Source organism: Protopterus annectens, chromosome 2.part1 (genome assembly GCF_019279795.1).
Source record: "Protopterus annectens isolate FY-2018-M chromosome 2.part1, PAN1.0, whole genome shotgun sequence".
In the NCBI taxonomy this organism is placed as follows: Eukaryota; Metazoa; Chordata; order Ceratodontiformes; family Protopteridae; genus Protopterus; species Protopterus annectens.
The window spans coordinates 1,440,159,697-1,440,183,101 of NC_056729.1; the positions used below are offsets into that span (position 1 = coordinate 1,440,159,697).

The window sequence follows — 23,405 nt, forward strand, 5'->3', positions numbered from 1 at the left end:
TATGACTTTCAGAAGCACCTTTGTGAGGAGAGGCAAAGGAGGGAAGGCATATACTGTCAGGTTTTTCCAACTGAATGAGAGTGCGTCCACTTTCCAAGCTTGATGGTGGAGTGTCCTTGTACAAAATTTTGTTAGTTGATAGTTGTGAGGACTGGCAAACAGGTCTATGTCTGGAAGGCCCCATTTTTGAGTTATCATTGCAAATACTTGTGGATCCAGTTTCCACTTGTGGGGATCCATGATGTTTCTGCTGAGGTCGTCTGCCAATGTGTTCTTTTTTCCTGGCAGGAATTGAGCTTGTAACTGAACTTGGTAAGCTAGAGTTGTGTTCCACAAGGTCATTGCTTGCCTGCATAGAGGGTAGGAGTGTGTACCCCCTGTTTGTTTATGTACCACATTGTTGTGGTGTTGTCTGTCCTTATTGTAAGTTGTCCTGGATGTAATAGATTCTTGAAGGCTGTCAGAGCATTCTGTACAGCTAGCATCTCTTTTTGATTGATGTGCAGATTCCTTTGATCTGCAGTCCGTACGCTTTGAATGCACTGTCCTGCCATGTGTGCCCCCCAGGCGTAGTCCGATGCATCTGTTGTCATAGTTTGCTTGGCGGGGGGCAAGGTGAAAGGCTGACCCTTGTTGAGGTGACATGCCTGTGACCACCATAGAAACTCCTGTTGTAGGCAGGGAATGAGAGATATCATTGTGTCCAAGCAGTGGCTGTGTTCAGACCATATGCTTTTTAGGTACCACTGTAATTTCCTCATATGCAGCTTTGCAAATGGTATTAGTAGTATGCAAGATGCCATGAAGCCCAAGGCCTGCAGAATTTTTCTTGCAGGTAGCTGGGTCTTTGTTGCCATTGTTTTGAAATATTGAGTCAATTGTAGTTGTTTGTCTGGCGTCAGATAAGCCTTCTGGGCCGTTGTATTCAAGCTGGCACCCAGGAATGTCATATTTTGTGAGGGTACTAGTTTTGATTTCTTTTCGTTTACTGTGTACCCCAGGCAACTTAGAAGATGTTTTACAAAAGCCAGATGTTGTAAGAGGATGTCCTTGCTTTCTGCTTGGATGAGGCAGTCGTCCAGGTATGGGTATATTTGAATTCCTCTGTCTGCAGTATGCAATTACTGGTGCCAGGCATTTTGTGAAGACCCTGGGCGCAGTAGATAAGCCAAAGGGCAGTGCAGGGAATTGGTAATGGGTTGAACCTGCAATGAAATGGAGGTATATTCTGCAACTTTGTCTGATAGGGACATGCAGGTATGCCTCCTTGAGGTCCAACATTACTAGCCATGCTTTCTTGCCTAACATGGGAAGAAGCTGCTGTAGTGTAAGCATCTTGAATTTGGGTACTTGTAAGAAAGTGTTTAGAATGGAAAGGTCCAGAATTGGTCTACAGGCATTGTCCTTTCTGGGAACGAGAAAGAGTCTTGAGTAAAATCCTTGGCCTTGCTCTCGAGTAGGTACCAGTTGAATGGCTCTCATGTTCATGAGAGATAATTTGTATTTGTGCCTCTGCCCATTGATTTTGTGGCAGGTTTGGCATTCCTCTTTTCATTGGCAAGGTGTGAAAATGGAATCTGTATCCTCGTGAAATTATGTCTAAGACACATTTGTCCTTTGTGACAATGTGCCAATTGTCTGAAAAAAGTGCGAGTTTTCCTCCCAAGGGTGCTGCCAAGAGAGTGTTGCTTGGCCAGAAGAGGTGCAAGTCATTGAGTTTGCCTCCTGGTAGTTTGATACCTGTCTTCTCCTCCCTTATGTGTTGCAGAGCCCCATTGGCGAGGTTTGTACTGGGCTTGTGGTTGTCCTCTGCCTCTTGGACGTCTGTATTTACCACTCTGTGGTCTGTCAGTAGCTGGAAAGGACCAATTTTTTGTTGGCCAATTTCTGCTGAAGTGAGGGGGCTGTACCTGTAGGAAGTCTTTTACTGTCTGCATAGATTTTGCCTCATCCTCCATTTTCTTTAAGACTTCTTCTGCTTTAACTCCAAAAAGAGCATCCTGCTGTAAGGGAGCATCTAGAAGCTTTGCTTTAACATGATCAGGCAGAGTTTGTTCCTTTAACCAAGCATGCCTACGTATAACAGACCCAGTGACAGCTGCTCTGCAGGAAGCCTCCAAAGAATCAAACCCACATTGTAAAGTATGTTTGCCCACCTGTTCAGTTGCATGCAACAGATCCTGCATTTCTTTCAGTTCCAACTGTTGAGGGAGTGTGCTCGTTTTATGTTTTAACTGAGACATTAGAAATTGCTGATATTTTAGCACGTGGAATTGGCAATTTAGTGCCCTCATAGCTAGAGTGGTTGAGGTGTAAACCTTTTTCCCCCACCTGTCTAGTGCTCTGGAGTCCCTTTCAGAGGGTACAGGATTTTTTTGCCATAGATGCCTTAGCCCCTTTGGGACCCTGGGAGATAGTCTCTGGATCAGCAACAGGGCTTTTATAAAGAAATTTGTGGGAATCAGACACTCTATAGTATCTGTCAGGTTTGGCCGGAGCAGGAGGCAGAGAATCTGGGTTCAAACTGGATTCTAAGTAAACATCATCCACAATGTCTAAAACTGGGGGGATGGCAAGTGGTCTGTGCTGGGGGAGTACAAGAAACTCTCTGAGCCTTTTCTTTGAGTCAGAGTAGTCCTGACCTTCCCAGTGAAAATGTTCCCTCATAGTGTGTAAAGTTTCCCCAAAAGAATAGTCTTCAGGAGGAGAAGCTGAGGGTATAGAATCCTCAGCATCAGAATCTTCATAAGGGGAGAAGGAGTAATCTTGGTCCTCAGAAGAGCCTGAGGAAATAGACACTTGTTCAGAGGAGGCACTTGCGAACTGCTTCTGCTTCGGGCACCACGCGGCAAGAAAGACTGAAGAAAATGGCGTCAGATGCATTATATATACCCCTGGTGCACTGACGTCAGGGAAGAAGCGACAGCAACTGACGCCGGACCAAGACTTTGGAATTCCGGCCGACTGCAGGACCACCTGATGACAGGATAACCCAAGTGTGATGACTGCAGCAGAGTAACACAATGAGCATTTGCAGTCCCATCTTTCTGACTCGTGTGCCCACTGAAATTTCAGAACCCACGGTGTCAGGCTGCTTCTCAGTTACCCGCTATAGCGACCACATAGGAGTTCAGTATGGTGTGTGGCCTTGCAGACTGCCGATACATCTGTGGAGCTACATCTTATTTCAGAAGGACTGCATACCATCCCTAAAGTTGCAGTTAGAGAAGAAATCTCAGGCTCTCTAATAGAGATTAGACATGGTTCTCGACCAGGCGGATGTCACATCTAAAAAGAGAGAGCAGAAGATTAAGCATGTGGCCTCTCCCTCAACAGCAAGAGAGAGATTGTGTATGAACTTTTCACGAGGGTTATTATGTCCTTGAAGCATCCCTCCTAGAGGTTTACACAACCATAGGCTACTCTTCCAAATCCTAATCTGGCTTCCTCTTCCACTGATGAGGAGCAGGACTATGACTTTGACCACTCTTTGGACTATTCTCAGTTGGATTCTCTAGGACAAATCTTTTCTGATAAAGGAGAATCCCTCTCACTGAATTCCTCTATAGAGGCGGCTTCTTTTTGGGGAAGCTACACAGAATGTGATGAAACACTTTGGCAATCCATGCAGATTTCTGATGTTCAAAAAAGGTACTACACCATCTTGGAGACTGGCGCACTTGCCCTTTCTCCAGTCCCTCCTGTGCTTGACGCTTTACAGGAGACCTTTCATTCCACATCTTCTGCACCTGATTTGCAACCACCAGCACCTAAGAGACCAGAAAGGTTTTACAAAGTTCCAGATTACGTGAAATATTTATGTAACAACCCTGTGGCAGACTCTTCTGCAGTATAGCCCTCCAAGCTTCTGCCCAGTGCTACTGCCATACCTATTGATAAGATAGAAGTGCTATGGCTGGATGAGGGAAGAAGGTTTGCATATCTGTTACTCTTGCCTTTAAGGAAATTAATTACCAGACTGAAATGACAAAATATTTGATTTCTGTCCTTAACTCTTTAAACAAGGTTTTATCTTAGAGGCTCCTCCTTGGATCTGACTATAAGCAACAGATGCAGAGCTTACTCTCACAAGGAACTCAGATTGCCAGACACAGCATTAAGTGCAGTTATGATATTGTGGGTGCTTCTTTTAGGGCAGCTGCCACCAGATCTGTTATTCGTAGATATGCATGGCTTCACAGTCAGGTATGCATGGCATTGCAGTCAGCCTATGCCTGAAGATTTTAAATAAAAAATTCTAGACTTGCCTTTGGAAAAAGATTTGCTGTTTGGCCCTCATTGCGCTAGTCTGTTCAAAACAGTAAACGACTGCAAACAGATTCTACTCTCCTCAGATTCTAGATATCCTAGGAACTACCAAGCTAAATTTATCTCCTTTGATAGATGGAACCTGAGGACAGTTCAGAAACAAAGGAAATGTGCTTGAAAAGATGCACTGAAAAATCTCAAAGGGAACCTCCTGCTGGGAGGCTAAAGCCTGTGAATACCCCTGCAGCATTCTTCCCCCCTCCAGCCCCTTTACCCCCCTTTCTCAAAAGATGTCATTCTGTGACCAACTGGGAAGCTATTACCACAGACAAATGAATCATCTCCATCAGGGACAATTATGCCATATCTTGAGAAAACATTTCCCCTCTGAGAGGCATGTCTGTACCTCATCATAAACAAATATCTCTTCTGACTCCCATTATTCAAGACTCTTGAATCAGAGTACCATTGAACAAGTACCAAAAGAATTCACGAGAAGAGGGGTTCTGTTCCTGGATTTTCTAGTCCAAAGCAAAGAAGAGCAGTGAAGACCTGTACTAGACCTGTCCATGCTGAACACTTACCTAAAGGTACATCTTTCAAAATGTTCTCTCTTCAGACTCTTCTACCTTTCATTCTCTCACAGGCATCCTTAGTGTCATTAGATCTCAAGGATGTCTACCTACACATTCCCATTCACCCCTCTTGCAGGAGATTTCTCAGTTGTTTTCAGTGGCACCTTGCATTATCCATTTACTGCGCTGACATTTGGTCTTTCCACTGCCCCAAGTGTTCACAAAGTGCCTAGCACCTGTAGTAACTTTCTGCCTCACCTAAACAATTGATATTTTCCCTGGTCTGGACAACCTTCTGATCCAGGCTGTTTTCCCACAGATTCTTCTGCAGCATCTTCACTTCACCCAACATCTTCTGAGAGGTGTGTGTTTCACTGTAAACTACAAAAAAATCACACACTGTTTTACTAAGGACCTGGTGTTTTGGGATGCAGGCTGTACAGTGAGAAAATGCATAGCTTCCTGGCCCAGGAGAAGGTTCTCAGGCTATCCAGTTACTTCCAAGACTTCTCCTTTGGAACCCACTGTTCTGCAAGGGAGAGCTAAACACTTTGGGATTCATATCAACCATCCCTGTGCTCTCCATGGCCAAGTGCCACATGAGGAAAATCCAATGGTACCTGAAGTCATTGTGGTCCTAGTGCTGTTACCCTAATTCCCCTCTTACCTTGTCACAAGAAAGAGCTTATGTGGTGGACGGGACTGGTCATCTTCAGTCCAGCATTACATTTCACACCTCCTCCTCCTCCTCCTCTTCAGCAAGTTCAAATGGATGCCTCAGATGAGCCTGGGGGCTTGGACAGGATTGAGAAAGAAATGGCAGCCAGTTCCTGAAATAACACATCACCTTGAAAGAAATGAGAGTTCTTCTGCAAGCTCTTCAAATTTCCAACCACCTTTAGAGACCAGGATGACTCCAAGTATAATAGACAGCAACACAGTCATGTGGTACATAAACAGGGAGGCACTAGGTCTTGCCAACATTGTCGGTTAACATAGGAGACATGGAATTTGGCAGCACAAGTGAACATCACGCTCACAGCTACATACATCCCCTCTCAGGGGGTCTATGTCTAAATTTGGAATTGTCACAATTTCAAATTTCTTATGGTCGAGACCATATAATCAAAGTTTTGAAACTTCGAAATTTAAATAAAAAAAAAATGAAAACAAGAAAATCTTTTTAACTTTTTGCAGGGGCAAGCTTCCTGCACCCCCCACACTCCCTACTAATTAAATACAACTCCGAGATCACACTTCAGCGAGGAAAATGATAAATATACTGTTCTGTGCTGTATGGTGATCTCCATTTAAACAGTTCATTGTTTAAAAACGACCATAAGAAATTTGAAATTTTGAAACGTCGAAATTTTGAAGCAGACCCCTTTCAAGCCAGTGTGCTAGCAGCCTGCTTAAGTCGCTCCGTGGAGGACCTCCATGAGTGGACCTTGAACAGAGAGGTCTTCCACAGTATTGCAGTTCAGTGTGGCACTCCTCAGATAGACCGCTTTATTTCCCCAAGCAAACATCAAGTCCCCCAGTACTGCACCAAGGACATTTGTCCCACAGCTTGGAGGACAAATCTGTTCCATTCCAGTGGACAGGGAATTTCCTCTATGCCTTTTTCTCCTCTACCTCTTCTTCCAAAAATTCATTTTTAAGACACAAAAGGAGACGCTCAGGCTTCCATTATTGGCTCCATTTTGGCCAAGGCAGCATTGGTTCCCCTTGGTATTTTACCTGGCAAAAGGAAATTAAAGGGGGACTTCTGTACAACTGGACTTGAGTACTGAGCAAAAAAGATTGCTGCTGTGCCTGAAACTCCCATCCCTCAGCGTAACCCATGGATTTTTATACCTCATAGATGTCTCTTCTGTGAAGAAGTTGTACAAGTCCTACAGCAGGCTAGGAGACTCGCCACTAGAAAATCTTACACTGCGTAGTGGAGAAGGTTTTCTTTCTGGTGCTGCACACATAGTCGGGATCCACTCTTAGCACAGGTCCCTACAGTACTGCAATACCTCTGCAAGCTTATTTTATCAGGCTGAGCCTAGTCGTCCATAAAAGCTCATTTACTTGCTATCAGTGCCTGCTTTTCTCTTATCCCTCCACTTATGGCTAGGCCAGAGGTCAAGCCTCCCCTCGGGGAGTTCTGCATCTTGACCCACCAAGGAAACCCATCTCCTCACCTCGGGAGGTTTAATCTACCACTTTGTGGACCAGCTTCTTCTGCTTCTTTGAAATTCGTATTTGGGAAAACAATTTTCCTGTTGGCTGTCACCTCTGCTAGAAGGATTTCTGAACTACAAACTCTCATGGCCATTCCCCCTTTCCCCATCTTTCATAGGGATAGGGACAGGGCAGGTCTCCGGCTAACCCATCCTTCTTGCCTAAAGTAGTGAACTAGCTGTTAGTCAATCAGGCCATTCATCTTCCCACCTTATTTTTCAATCCCAAAACAGAGGGGAAAGGATTTTGCATTCTCTGGACTTTTCACAGGCAACTCAGACTTTACCTGGATGAAACAAAATCCTTCAGAAAGACTAACCAGCTGTTTGTATCCATTATGATCCCAAAGCTGCGACAGCCAGTCTCCAAACAAACTGTTGTAACCTAGATTTTAAAGGCCATTTCCTTGTGCAACTCCCCACCATGGTAAGACCTTACCTTCCTGCCTTAAATTACATTCCAGTAGGGCAGTCATTTACTTGGGAGCGTTTCATAAAAGAACAGACTCCACATCTATTTTGGGTACAGCCACTTGGTCCTCTGTTCACACCTTTACCAAACACTGCAAAATGAATGCATCTGATATTGACTTTTCATTCTTCCTCACTGATAGATTTCAGTTCTGACCTCTGATCTGATTTGGCCACATTTCCAAGACTTGGATCTAAGTCTTCAGCTCCTCCCTCTTCCCATAATGCACCGTACCTTCCCTAACTTCTCAGATCTCATTTGCTGCCATTGCGACCAGATGCGGATTTCCAGGTTCTCGAGTTTCCCTGAGATTTAAAGTACATAGAGCCAAGTTTCCTTCATATAACTTTTTATAACCTTTTTCTGTTCATAGGTTCATAGGATGGTAATTGGGTATTTGGCCAGAGGCCCTTATAAGCCTAGCCAAAATTTTCGCCCATGTTCCCTCAGAGTCAGCACCTGTTTACCCTGTCCAGCAGGGACGCAGGTGGGATCCCAGGGGTTTATTTTCTGTGTTCCATCCAGTCGTCCAGGTTCTTCTTAAAGAGGGCTAGAGAGGTACTCTGCTTGACACGGAGAAGGAGTCTTTTCCACAGATGGGGAGTCTTTGGAACACAAGTCTATCCCACCAACAAGTTCTATTAATGTCACAGACCAGGTTAAGGCCTTGTGTGCAAGTTGCGCGAGTGGAGTTTGTTTTATGGATATGCAGCAACTCCATCAAGGCTGGGTCTGAAATGGCCTTGAATGCCAGACACAGGTCACTTCTGAGCAGTCTGAATGAGACTGAGTAGTGGGACAGAGATTTTAGCTTATCTGTATAGGATAGGTGTTTTGAGACCCTGGATTTTCCTGGTCAAGAAACTCTATGGTCTCTCCAACTGCTGCATGTACTTGGCAAGGTACATGCCGAAGGGGGCATTGTACTTGATAAATAGTCTGATAAAGGAGGAGTACAGGGATGTTATGACCTCCTTGTTCCTGGATGAAATACTCTTATTTATGAGGTGGGCCATGTAGAAAGTATTCCGTACAACAGAGGCGACGTGGTGGTCAAAAGTCAGGTTGCTGTCAACCTGGGTGCCCAAGTCCCTCACAACTGATTGCATGCTTAGTACATTATTATTAATGTGATAATTAGTGAGGATGACATTTTCCCCAAAGGGGATAATGATGCATTTCTTGGCATTTAATTTGAGGCCATGCTTCTGGTACCAGTCATTAGTCTGAGTAAGGACCTCTTGGAGGATGTTCACATAACTAGAGGAATTTAAGACAGCGCCCAGCTTGCAGTCATCTGCAAACTTGGTAAGCCAGAGACCACTGGTTTTGGCTTGCACCTCATAAAAGTATACCCCAAACAGTAGAGGCCCCAAGACCCGATCCTTGGGGTATATCGCCCATTATGGGTCTACTACTAGAGGTGGCTTCCCCTACTTTGAGTAGGTTCTGTCAGTGAGCCAGTTTGCTACCCATCTGGTAACATATGGGTTGATGCCTAGCTGGGAGAGTTTATCTATTATGTCAGAGTGGGGAATAGTGTCAAAGGCTGTGGCTAGGTCAAGGTAGGCGGTGTGCACTGTCTTCCCCTCGTCCATGGCTTTTAGTGACTGTTTCATAGAAGTCAACCAAGTTTGAGGCATGATCTCCTTTTGACAAAACCAAACTGTGTGGGATCAAGTGTTTGGAGGTTGCCAATGTCCTTGTTTATAAGGTCCATGATAATGCGTTCCATGGCCTTGCAGATCAGGCTAGTTAGGCTGATGGGCCTATAATTGCCTGGGTCGATGGATACGCCACCTTTGTGTAGAGGGATGACAGTGGCTGTCCTCCATTCAGCTGGGATGAAGCCAGTGCTCAGTCACCTCCTCCCTCTATTTGTACAGCATTATCACAGACATTAGGGATTACTGCCACTCTTTCTGGCTTCCTCCATATGCAATTGGCACTTTTTATTGTTTTTAATACTTGTTGCTGTTTTCTAAAAAAAAAAATTCTGCTTAATATTGTTGCACCACACCTAAAGCTCATATGATCGAAACTCATAACATCGACACATGAAATCCAAAGCATTATGCCCTTTCCCCACTGTAGCGCGACCCTGGAGTAGGAATAAATAGGGGGGGTTTTGGGGGGCACATATGTCATAAATTTTAAACATACACATGGATACTTATAACAGAAATGACTATATCTAAATAATGTGGGGGGCTATGCCCCTCCACCCCCCTAACTATGTATTCCTACTCCAGGGTCGTGCTACAGTGGGGAAAGGGCATAATGCGTTGGATTTCATGTGTTCATGTTATGAGTTTCGATCATATGAGCTTTAGGTGTTTTGGTGTCAGTCAAATGGTTATCGATCATATGAGCTGTTGAAGTAGACCCATATGTGTATATATATATATATATATATATATATGTGTGTGTGTGTGTGTGTGTATATGTATATATATATATATATATATATATATATATATATATATATATATATGTATGTATAGATGCATCAACACTTGTTTAACTGTTTATGCTTGTTACTTATCAAAATGTCTGAGAAATCTACAGGCTTCAAAAGATGCACTTCTTGTGGGCATAATATCCCTAATTCGGATGCACACAAGAAGTTTGTCTACTGTTAAAGACAAAGGTGTCTGAATGTTGTCTGTGATGTATGTGCCTTATTTAACTCGCGAGTGTTGTCAGATTGGCTCAGCAAACTTATTTTGAAGGGACTGCTGCCACCTTCTTCACTTTCTTCAGGGTATCAAACCCCCCTCCATGCCTTCCAACTCCAAAGAGTCAAAAAGACAAGCTCTATAAGCCTCCACAAGGGGTCTATATCACATTGTCGAACTCTTAAAAGTTCGTACATCATATGGTCAACACCATATGATTGAACTTTTAAAAGTTTGAACGTTTCAGTGGAGATCTCCGTACAGTGTGGAATGGGAATATTTCCCTTTTCTGCACTGCAGTGCGATCTGGGAGTTGGTATATTAAAGAGCGGGGGTGGGTGGGGGGAGCAAGAGGGCTTGCCCCTTTGATTAAACCATTCAGGTAGGTTTTTTCTTTGGTTTATTTATTTTTATTACTTTTTCAAACTTTTAAAAGTTTGATCATATGGTGGCGACCATATGACGTTCGAACTTTTAAAAGTTCGATTATGTAATATTGATGCTGAACAAGGGCCTTGTCGGAGCCATCTGAAAAGAGACAAAAACTCTTGGATCCAACTACTTCTGATCCAAGAAAAATTTTAGAACCCTATTGGATCCAGAGGCATCCTCGGATCTGACTGGAATTATATTCACAAGGACTTCACCTTTGTCACTATCCTCTACATCAGATCCTAGAGTATCCTATCTGACTGCTAGGAGCCGTACTGCGGAACATACATTGAAACCAGATGTCCTTGTGGTAAACTTTTACACTTAAATGCTCTTATTTTGAAGAAGTCTCTTTTATAACCCCAGACCCATACTCGCGCCGCGGGCCGACCGAACTTCGGCCTTCAAAAAGGGTGCGACTCGGACCGGAAAAACTACCGTGAGTGCATCCACCACCTTCTGAGAGCTGACCCGTTGACAACTTCATACCGGCTTGACACGCTTCACCTGGCTCACTCCGACCCGGGAGCCCCCGACGACACAAGACGCCCCCGACCCCCGTGCCGTGCCAGTTGTTGTTTGCCCTCCTTCCTCCAGACGCTGGAGTCTTCTGGAGACGTTGTTCCCGCTCCCACTCCCTAGAGCCTTATGTCTATCAAGGCCTACCTGCGTGCTAAGGCTGCTTGTTGACCCAAGTCTCCACCCTCCTAAAGCTTTGCCTCCAGCCCACTACTGATCCCCACCAGCCCTTACCTACAAAACAATTTAATTTCCTTAATCAGAGGTCTTAATAGGCTAATCAGATTTCAGGTTGCCGGCCACAGGCTGACCTCCTGCCCTCCAAGAGAGGCCCAGCCCACCTCTGAGCAGACCACAGCCTTTCTTGGCTCCTGATGCCTCTTCTGACTCAGGAGCCTAGCTTCCTCTCCCTCTGAGGAGGCCAGGCTTGGGAGGAATCTATTCCTCTGCCGAGAGATCTGATGGAGCCTCCTGAGGATATTTCTCTCTCCACTCTCAGAGACCTCCTTTTTCAGTCTTCAGGCCTGAAGGAGTTTACTCCCTCTCTCCAGAAAAGGGAAACCTCTTCTCCTTCCCCAAGCCAGGAGGGACAATATCCTCCCCATCCCTCCAAATTGGATGATGTGTGCATGATGACCTGTACTTTTCCTGAGTGCTTCTCTCCCACCTCCTCCGCTCAACACTGGCTGCCGGTGTACAAACTCACAAACATCCTGAAAGGGCCCACTCTGTTTTTAAGGCCCATTCTGTTGATCTAGAAAAAATTTCCTTAGGGGCCACTGACCAAACAAACCCATAGCCAAACATCTTCTATTCCGAAACTGGAGAGGTGGGGCAAAAGGGTATACCTCCACCACCAATGCCATGCCATTGTAATCTTTAGCCACATCCTCGAGGTATTCCAAAACCTTTTATGGATGATTTGCAGAAAAAAATTTCTCTCCTGAGCCTTTAGATAGAAAGGCTCCTCAGGATTGGTCATAGATAAGCAGCAGGAAATTATTTTTTCTCTCCTGTTTCAGTAGATAGCAAGGCCTTTTGGATAGGGGGCAGCTATGATTAGAGGGTTAGCATTGATAGAGCCGTGCATGGTTGTGAAAAGGGCATTGTGCTAGATCATGTTAAAGAAAGTTCTAGATGAGCCTCTGGAAAAAACAAATAATATTTGGAAGCTAATGCTCAGGATGTGTTGAAAGTTGTTTGAAATGCTACTCTCAGTTACCAAAATCAATCAAGGATTAAGGCTCAGTTCAGGTTCAGCCAAGGTTCAGCAGCAGGCCTTCTTAAGCAACCACTGGTTCTAGGAGGACACTGAAGTTTCAAACCAAGGAAACACAAAAACAGGCGAGATAGAGAACAAGGAGAGGCTCTACAAGAGGCGCCAATGGCAACAGAAAGACTAGACAGAGGGAGAGAGTGGCTTCCGGGCTCTCCAGAGGGACAATCAAGGGACACAATGACTTCACCGCCGAGGGGGGCTTCAAGGTGAGCTCACGACCAAGCACCAAAGGGCCCACTTTTTCAAAAAAATCAAAATTTAACACAAAAAAAAAATTGGATTTTCAAGAATTAGGACAAGGCTACAAAGGACAACTTCCATACTTACATAACAAACTTAGGCATGCCAACCAAAAGCAAAAATCAAACAACAAAGAGCAATTCAAGCAAGTCAAAAAGCTTCAAAGGTTACAAGCATCAGAAAAGAAAAGGCCTGTCCTGCCTCACCAGGCCAGGGATTTTACTCAAGACCTTGTTGTGTTCAAAGAAAAGAGAAGCAATGGAGACCTGGACTTGTCCGCTGGGTTGTCCGCTGTAATTGTACCAAAATTCAAAATGCTGTTCAAACAGCAACAACAAATGCAATGCTAAGGGGGGGTCTTGGCTGGGTACTCTGGACCTACTCTGGACCTCAAGGAGGCATACCTACATGTCCAGATCAGACACATACCTCTTTGCAGAGCCAGGGGTCATCTCATTTCAGCCTTGCCTTTGGCTTATCTACTGCACCCAGAGTATTCAGTATTGCGCGCCAGGCTATGCACAGTAGTACCTGCACAGCACTCCAATATACATAATCCTGATACATGGAAACCCTTACGGATGCTACCAGCAAGCAAGCCTTGACAAAAAGCAAACTTGAATTATGTCACTCTTGGGCTTCACTTTTTGATGCTCACCAATCACCCAAAAAAGTCAACGACTGAAAAATCAATACAAAAATTTCTCTAGGCCAAAGCCAAACTCTAGACACAAAACACAGACCCCTGCACCAAGAGAAGCAAGAACAATTACCACATATCTTCAAAGCCTAGCAAAAGCTCACCAGACAGATGCAAGCAAAAAAAATCCTGTCCCTGGGTTTCATGGCATCATCTATCATTCTATGATTTCCACTGGCAAGACTACACATGAGAAAAACTACAATGGTACCTAAAAAGTTTATGGTCTCAACACAGCCACAACTTAGAGGAATCATCTACACACATCAAAAAGAGATGTTAGCAGTAATGCATGCAATCTAGGCCTGGAAAAATATCTTCAACAAGGTCATCTGCTATAAAGAAGACACAACACCACTGTTATGTTGTACAAGTCTAAGCAGAGACATTTTGCACAAATAACTCATGATGGGGGAGGCGGACATAGATCTCTTTGCCTCAACCTCATCAATCATCTGAAAAAAGTTCTTGCGAGGACACACCATCCACAAGCCTGGAGAATAGATGCTGTCTCATTCAGCTGGAACTCTCTAACAATCTATGCATTCCCACTGCCTACTTTCAATCCTCAAAAAAATAATAAAAGCTGCTGCTGCACACTTTGGACATACACAGACAACTACGGCTACTACTTGGACAGAACAAGGCCAACATTGACACATTGCAGATTATTATTATTTTTTTCATGGAAAGGGTGTGCCAGCCAATCAGGCCACACCTCCACACCAGAGCCAGCCACCTCCACCACAGCCCGTCCCTAAGGCTACAAACAAACATTCTAGAAGCTGAAGCACATGGGCTCCGCATACATTTTTTTCAAGCACTACAACCTGCCTTTATATTCCAGATCCTGGGCTTTGCTCGGCAGTCCTGCATTTTATTTACACCATCCTTATCTTAGAGCGAGCCTACCCCACCCCAGCTTGGCTATGGTATTCAACCTGCCCCGGCTCTGGCGGTCGAGGAGGAGAAGCCCCAGCCCGACGCCGACCCCAGACTTTGAATCCCGCCGACGGGGGCTGGCTGCAGCAGACAACACATATGTAAGGACTGCAGTTGCATATCTGTCGGACATCTACATTTATGGTAGGTACAAAACTGTACTTTTCCCCAGCTTCTGCTTCTGAGATCCTACAGACACCTTCTTCATCCAGACCAGCTTCCTCAGCTTCATCTACGTCCTCTAGGAGCTTGACAGAGGCTGATACGGACAGGATTATGCGGATGTTCTTCAGGGTTTGGATCCAGAATGGGGTCTTGCCAACTCCATCCTCTCTTGGATCTGTGAATGTATCATCTCATTCCATACAGACTACTACTCCGATCTGACCCTTGTTTCAGAAGCCCAGGATCCTGGATACGTGAGACAATTGGCATAGGATTTGAGGAAATACCCTCCCTCTAATCAGACAGGGTCCCTGACCAGCCCTGTTCAGATCTCATCGGATTTGAGTAGGTCTTGGATCCGCGAGGTCAGCATCAAGTCTGGGGGATGGCATTGGCTTTGTATTTGTTGGATCAGTTCCTTCCTCTTGGGGCCTGGACGCTCAACAGCTCATGTCCAGTTCTGTCGGGAGGCCTTGGATCCGGGTTTGGCTCTGCCCCCCCTTCCCCTGCTGCTTCAGCTCTAGGGGTGGAGGGGGGATTTTCTTCAGGTCCATTGTCCTTCCAGGTTAGAGAAAGGGCCTTCTCTATGCCCAGAGAACATTCCTCTCACATCCCGGATCCTTTCCTCGTCCTTCAAGTCTGAACACTGAGCCCATCTTTCCTGCAATAGGTCAGCCTACCTTGAGGAATTTCCCCCTTCTTTCAATATGATACCTCCCTAAGCACCCTATGGAGGAGATTCCTTAGAAGAAGGCATACAAGAGGAGACACATAGACTGCCTTACTAATGACACAGACTTTAATGAGGGAGAAGTATCCCCCCTGATCACCACCTGACTGTCTCCTTTGGGGACATCCTGGAACTCCTTAAGCAGAAAGGGGGCTGGTCTTCCCAACCTCCTCTTTCTAAAGAGTCTGTGTTCCTGAAGGCTTTTGGGGCGGGCCCATCTGTGTCTTGGGTGGACCCCACCTCCTCGGCAGATGAACTTACTGATTTCCCACCAGGCTTGGAAGGAACTGGACACTGTTGAGCCTATTCCCAAATGCCTAAACAGTTTCCTTAGCCCACCTGCAGACAGACCTCACTGGAGTAAGGATGTTCCAGTTGATCCCATTGTTTTGGCAGCAGCTACAAAGAAGGAGCTAGCAAAACAAAGCTTCCACTGTTCATCCACCGAACAGGGAGTCCAGAGCGATGGACAGATTTGGAAAGCACTGTTATGCCTCAGCCACCTTTGCATTAAGGTCATTAAATTATCTGGCACATTTCACCCTTTTACAGAGAGATTTAATCAAAAAACCTTCAAAACTCTTTTGCTGAGACAATGTCAGAGGAAGACCTCAAGAAGCTTTCCTCCCAACTGGCTATGGTATCATCCATTGCCTAATTCCTGGATGAGGCTGATCTCCCATACTGTGGTGGGTACCTTTCGAACAGCTGGTTCAGGCATAGCTGTCAGGAGACATGCCTGGATGAGGCTTTGTGACTTTGCAGAACCCTTTAACACGTCCTTTGTTAATGCTCCCTTCGATGGCTCTTCCTTGCTTGGGCCATCGGTGAAAGATGCTCTAACCGATAACTCTAATGCGAGCAAGAGGGAAAGATTGTCTTTTGTGGGGATTGTTTTCCATCTCTCAGAGGACCTTTTCTAGGAACCAGTTAGGAGGGAAGGAAACTTGGTGCAGGAAGTCTTGGGGACCTTTTTAAGGCTCACGCTGAAGCATTTCCCCCAGAGGCAAAGGGAGGAGGTTTCAGTGGTAGGTGTCACCCCAGAGGCTGGGAGGGGGGGTCTGCAAAACCAGGGTTTCAGAGCACCTCTCTGTGATGAGCCCTGTCACTACTCCTGCAGTGCTGCCCAACTGCCCATCTCTGGAGGCATTCGGGGGTTGTCTATTTCTGCACCTAGATGCCTGGACAGGTATTACAAACAATGCTTGGGTTCTAAGTATAATATTCAGAGGATATTGCATTCACTTATCCCTTCTACCACCAGGTCCCAGGACACCCAGTCAGACGGAGTACACAACAGAAGAAGTTCTAAAACTTCTACATAAGGCAGTCATCCAAAAGGTCCAGACTGAGCAAATAGGATTCAAAACTTACTCCCACTTCTTTTTGTTGCCAAAGCAAACAGGGGACCCAATACCAGTTTTGGATCTAAGCAATCTAAATCAGTATGTCAAGAAGTTGAAGTTTGGGTGGTTACGGTTTAGTCCATTCTGCCACTTCTGTGCAAGTAAGATTGGATGTGCTGCATATTACTCCAGGGCAAGTACTATCATATCAAAATAGACAGATTCTCCAGGAGACATTTGCACTTTGAAGTGGGAGGCAATCACTACCAATTCAGAGCACTGCCTTTTGGACTCACCACAGCCCCCCAGGTGTTTACCAAGTGCATGGCAGTCATAGCAGCTCGTCTGAGGCTAAAAGGATTCTAGGTGTTTCCCTATTTAGACGAAAGGCTCATTACTGCCCCAGCAAGGCATCAACTGCTACAAACCAGGGATAACATAATTCATATCTCGAACTCCCTTGGCATTACGATAAATCTTGTAAAATCAAACTTGACTCCTATATAAGATCTAGAACTCATAGGTACAGAATCGAACACTACAACCCAAGTAGCTTCACTTACCTCTTTGTCGCATAATGTCTGTGTGACATCAAGTACAAGGCTTACTGTATCCTTCTCCTCCAGCAAAGTTAGTGCTACAAGCCCTGGGATCAGTGTCAGCTGCTATCCTTCTAGTCCCATTAGGAAGATTTTTTATGCGAATTCTACAATGGACCTTGGTGGTTCAGTGGTCCATTCTTTATCAAGCTCTGTCTGTTCCCATAAAAGTTACTCCAATTTGCAATCCTATCTAGTAGTGGATGCAGTCAGATGACTTGTCTGTAGTCAGGCCAATCACCCCCCCCCCCCGTAGCCACAGTGACCATGGATGCTTCCCAATTTGGGTGGGGCGTTACAAGGGAAAGATGGTCCAAGATGCATGGTCCCCCTACGAGACCAAGCTTCATATCAGTATCCTCAAGATGAGATCAGTCCTCCTACCTTTGCAAGCCTTTTAGGACATTCTCCGTCTGGGGACTATTGCCATCCACACAGACAACATGTCAGTAGGCTGGTACATCAACAAACAAGGAGGAAACCCAATCCTACCCCTTGTGCAGAGAGGCCGTGAGAGTCTGGGAGTGGGCAATCTCTTCAAACCACTTTCCAACTGCAACACCCATTCTGGGGAAAACCAGCGCACTGGCAGAAAGACTCAGCAGGTCCATTCTGATTCCTGACAAGGGTCCTTCAGTCAGTAGCAAACAGGATTTTTAACCATTGGGGCCAGCCTTTCTGTAACTTATTTGCTTCTCCCCTTAACAAATGTAGCAAGTGCTTTGCTGTGATTCCCTACAGGGAAAGTTACCAAGGGATGCTCTGGTTCACAATTGGCCCCTGGGTCTCCTTTATGCTTACCCCCCTCTTCTGTTCATCCAGAAATTTGTACAGAAAGCCAGCAAGTTGAAGAGTTCAGTAATACTCATTGCCCCTTTCTGGACTCTACAAGTTTGGTTTCCCCTTCTATGGTCTCATCTCAGATATATCCTCTATGGATACTGGAACCAACTCAGGATCTCCTATCTCACCCGTCAGAACCCCAGATTCCCAATCTCCACACCCCCAAATTGACAGCATGGTTTCTCCACTTCCAATGATGAGACCGTCCATGCTTGCTTCTCCAGTCAGTGACGACATTTACACTTCCCAGAAGGCCTCCACCAAAAAGGTCTGCAACAGTAAGTGAAAGAGATTTTCCATATGGGCTTTCAAAGAGAACAGTGACCCTTTTTTCAGCACCTACATCAGCCATCCTTCTGTTTTCAATAGTCTTTTTAAAGAAGGAACTATTTTTCTACCATAAAGATACACTTGGCTGCCATATCTAGTTTTCATACCGGAAATGAGTCCTCTCCTCTGTCAACTTCCAGGTTATGTAAAGCCTTTATAAAAGGAATCCTTCATCTTAGGCCTCCCATAATAGACTTTTTCCCCCTTGGGATCTCACATTGGTACTTAAGAGACTAGCTCAAAAACCTTTTGAACCAGCTGACAGTTATGACATGAAGTTTCTTTCTTGGAAAACAATATTTTTGGTGGCTATAACGTTGGTGAAAAGAGTGTCAGGACTTCAAGCCTTGTCAGCTAGACCACTTTTACATTATATTCCATGAAGTTGGGGTATCTCTACAGACCGTCCTTTATGCTTAAAGTGACTATGAAATCAAACATTAATCAGTCAATTCAGTTGCCAGTTTTCTTTCCTAACTTTTCAAATAAAGGTGAATCTGTTATATCTCCTTGATGATCATAGACAGCTACGTTTTTACCTTCACAGGACAAAAAGGTACAGGAAGTCTGATTAACTGTTTATATCCTTCTCTCCTAACTGTTTAGGTTGATCAGTCTCCAAAATTACTTTGGCCAAATCCCCTTAAGGTCCAGTCTACCAGATCTATGGGTACGTCTGCCTTTTCTTCTAGAGCCTCAGTTGAAGATATCTTTGCAACCAGTTGGTCAAAGACTCGTACCTTTGTTACACATTACAAATTGGACATGGTGTCCAGAAGCAGGGCATCTTTTGGCTCAATACTGCTCCGGCATATCCTTCCTTGGAGGCCTCCCAAGCGTTATTTAGTTGGGGAGTCTGACCCTATCAGTGAGGAAGAATGAAAAGGACAACATCAGATATAGACGTTCTGTACTTACCATAGCTTGGCATTTGTGTTGTCAATTTTCATTCTTGCTCACTTCCCTTCCATCCATCCCCCAGCCTTTGTCTCTTCTTGAAGATGTATAGATGAATTTGGAACCCGCAGATTCTGGGTTTGGGCCTCAAACTTTCTTGGTCTGTCCTGTCTCTAATTCTCTGGGCAGTAGGGCAGCAAACTTGATCTGAGGAGTTTGGGAAGGTATGGTGCCTTATGGGAAGAGGGAGGAGTTTGAGACTCAGATCCAGGTCTTGGAAATGCGTCCTAATCAGAACCGAAACCCATCAGTGAGGAAAAATAAAAATGGACAACACAGATGGCAAGTTAGGCTAAGTATATAACTTTTATTTTCTCCAGGTCCAGGACAGCCTTTGCTAGGTCAGTCCTGTCTGGACTGCTGGACAACTCTTCTTATTGTCAATAACCAACCACCCTTCCTTCCTCTCTAGCTCTGGGAATCGCACATATATTAGGAATACTGCAACAGTGCGCAAGTCAAGACATAGTACAGTTGAGCAAGAACATACCATAACAGTAGATGTCCTACTGATCGCTGTTGCAGTATACCATCCCACCCTCCATCCCCACTTCTCAGTCACTTCTGTCTTCAGTTTTCTCTCCCCCTTGCCTCTAGCCTTTGCTGTCTTGCATGGGTAAGGTTTTTTCTTACCAATTAGAGCTACATCCATCCTAGCTGACCAGTCTCCTCGCTCAGTAGTCTTCAGGCCTCTGGCTTGAAGATAGTTTAAGAATCCACGCTTGTGCATCTGTTTTTATACCCCCCTACACATAAGAGTTGTGGTCATGTGTTGGACGTACAACCTAGTAAAGCTAGCTTTGGTACCCCAGCCAAACACCAGCAGTGACAAACCCGTATGTCAGGAATACTGCAACAGTGATCAGTAGGACATCTATTGTTATGGCAAGTTCTTAGACAACTGTACTTTCTTGATAGATTTCCACAGAGGCCTTATAAGATTGATGTGTAGACATTATGGCCTGTAGTGTTGTATTTATGCCCCTTTTCCTTTTTCCTTCCTTCCTTACTTGGCAGTGGTGGTGTCCCCTCTTGAACTTTGTCTGCAATCTCATACTCTTTTAATAGTTAAAAAAAAACTGTGAGTAAAAGTGGAAAGTTGCCTTATTTTCCTTCACTCTGTGTAATCCAGCTCATCTGTTTTAAGTGTTTTCTTCCAGTCCAGCATATCTTCCTTCAGATTAATAAGTAGTTTTTTGACTCGTATGAAATATAGAATTTCTCCAAGATGATTTGTGTACTACCCCATTTTTTTTCTTTTTTTTATTGCTTCATCCCCTGGAAAACAAGCAACTGTAGAGGCTGCCTGACCAGTCCTCTGTGGCACATCTGTGATGTGCCTTTTTTATTTATCGTGTTGGGATAATCTCTTCTTTTAGTTTGGGTTAATGTCTGTTCTAGTAAGTATCACAACTTAGAGCTTCATCGTAGATCAATGAAATTCAAGACCCAATATAACACGGAGAAAACTTTGTTTTATTATAATCAATGCAGAATGCCTGTGATTTTGTATGTAAATAATTTGCTATGTTGTTCTGTTTTGTTGCAGTTCTGTGTTTCTACCATTGTGTAGTTGTAAATCTTTATTAATTGCAATAAAGTATGCAGTGGTAAAGTTCATGTATTGTTCACTACCTGCTTTTTTGGGTCAGGGTTCTGGAGGACTTGTAGTCTGTCCTAGCATGTAGTGGCACAAAGCAGATAAACCAGTCCTGATAAAATGCTAGTCATTTGTGACACACACACACACACACACACACACACACACACACACACACACACACACACACACACACACACACACACACACACACACACACACACACACACACACCTGTGGACAGTTTGGAGGACCTCCAGCTCACCTTTTGGGATGAGAGAGAAAATCAGAACAGTGTATGAAATAATTGCACGAACAGTGACCATACAGAAGAGGAAACTTTATCGAAACAAGTGCTTTCATACCAACACTAGTGCTTTCTCATGTTTTCTATATCAGAAAACCCAGAAAAAAACTAACTTGACAAAGGTCATACCTCTAAACTATCCAGATTTTCACAGAATGACCAGATTTTTGCCTCATATTTTTGGCCTGTTCTGAAGAAAAGTGTGGTTTTCTGGCAAATCACGGAGGATTGAAATCACTAAATAATGACATAAATTTGAGTTTCAGACTTCATATCCTTTAGAAAAATGCATGTTAACACAAATCCTGTTATTCAAGCAGCTTTCTAAGTTTATAAGATCAATAGTTAAAATGTGTCCTTATTTTTGAACCTGTGTACCCCTGTTATTTTAGGCTTTGTCCAGATTTCTTGTACTAAGAGGTTGAGAGGTATGACATGGGGGGTGGGGTTGGATACATACTGGGCACAGAAGGTATCGCAAAGCAGAAACAGAGAACCAAACTTTGTGAGGCACCAACATTAACTATCGTACCAATTTTAGCCATCTTTAAAAGTTGTAACTTAAAAAATAAAATATCCTGCTCTTATGTGGCTGCATCTAGCTTACTGGTAGTCAAATTGGCAGTCTTTACTGCCTTTTGTTTCTTTTACAGACTTTTTAAGGGAATTATGTCATACTAGAAAAAAATCTTAAATTTGCTGTAGGAATCATTTGACTTTACAATTGACAAACATTTTGATTAATAGACACACATTTAAATGCAAAGTTAACGATTTATTGTAAACTGTGAAAGTGAACTGGTGCACTGTTTGGTCATTAGAGTAGTACCAAACAGTAATGTTTGTGTCTGTAAAAAGTTTCATTTCTTTTATAGCCATCTGTATAACCTATGCCAGATGTTCCCGGACTCTGCAAGCAGCCATATTCAGTCTGTTTTGAAAAACAGCATTCACAAAATAGATCAAATGGTAGAGACCAAAGGAAGAGGGACATTACCAGGGCTGGAAACAGTAAGTACCTATTTGAACATGAATGTTCTGTTTTTTAACTAGTAGTTTAAAATGGATGAATTGATATTGTATTAGTATAGTCTAATGAGCTTTCTCTGGTTTTAGTCACTGTGGTAGATACAGTCATTGCAAAAGTAATAATTGTTTTAGTTGCAAACTTGAACAGAATGGGCAAGTCCTATACAAGGAGTCCTCCTTATAAGTGAGCAGTTGAGATGTTTTGTCCTGCTGTCGTTGGTTAGGTTGTATTTCTGTTCATCTCCCACATTTGGGTGTAGACTGCTCCTTTTGCTGGTGTATACAGTTAGCTTCACCCATAGAACTGGGAGAGTACATGTAGCCCCCTGTGCCTACCAGTTCTTTTTGCCATTTGCACATTTTGTAACTTGATAATGAAATTTCTTCGGAAAAGTTCTTACATTTGATGGTTAGTACAAGCCATCTGATGTTGATACACAGTCTGCACCAACATTGCCCACACTTTCTGGAGGAAGACTGTTAAATGGAACACTTGTACTATGGCCAGCCTATGGAATATGCTACCACTACAGCTCAAGTCAAGTGCTGCTTTGTCTGCCTTTGAGGCTAGCCTTGATGAGTGAATGGGTAGAGATTTACACCAGGATTATCATGCATAGCCCTGCTTGATTGGGAGGTGGGCACTGTTCAGTAATGATAAAGGATGGCAAGAACTTTAGTGTGTCTGCTTAAAAGTGCATTTGGTTAAGATTCTTAGGGTCCCTTTGTCCACTTGCCTGATATTGTTCCTATGCTCCTTATAATTCTGGTGCAGAAGAAGAGCTAAACTTAGTCACACCTAGTAACTAGAGAATTTCATACCTGCTGCTGACACCTGAGGAATTCTTGGCTGGACAGCTTTTGTCTGGGATGTTTTAATGAAAATGTGGTTATGTAACCTGCCTTTAAACTAATATAAAGGGCTCTGGCTGACTGAATTTGCAGGTGATTGCAAGTTAGGGACAGCCATTGAATCCCCAAGTGACTTGGCCATCCTGCAGGAAGGTGTCTCCCAAATAAATAACTGATGCCAAAATCATGGATTGAAGCTGAATGCCAAAGTATGCATTAGTGTATCATTTGAGAAGTCATCTACCCAGGAGAACTACAATATTGACAATACGCCCCTAAGAGGGGGACCCAGTTTGTCGGGATTTAGCAACAT

At 44.1% G+C, this 23,405-nt stretch overlaps 1 protein-coding gene across 2 annotated transcripts in view; it reads left to right on the forward strand.

Annotated features, from left to right (window-relative positions):
• Positions 1-23,405, forward strand: part of NOP14 (NOP14 nucleolar protein) — a 1,083,467-nt gene that overhangs the window by 529,130 nt on the left and 530,932 nt on the right. For both annotated transcript variants that reach the window (XM_044062921.1, XM_044062920.1), the window contains exon 12: positions 22,087-22,222. In XM_044062921.1, the coding sequence (XP_043918856.1) occupies positions 22,087-22,222 (136 nt within the window). The remainder of the gene's footprint in view (positions 1-22,086; positions 22,223-23,405) is intronic.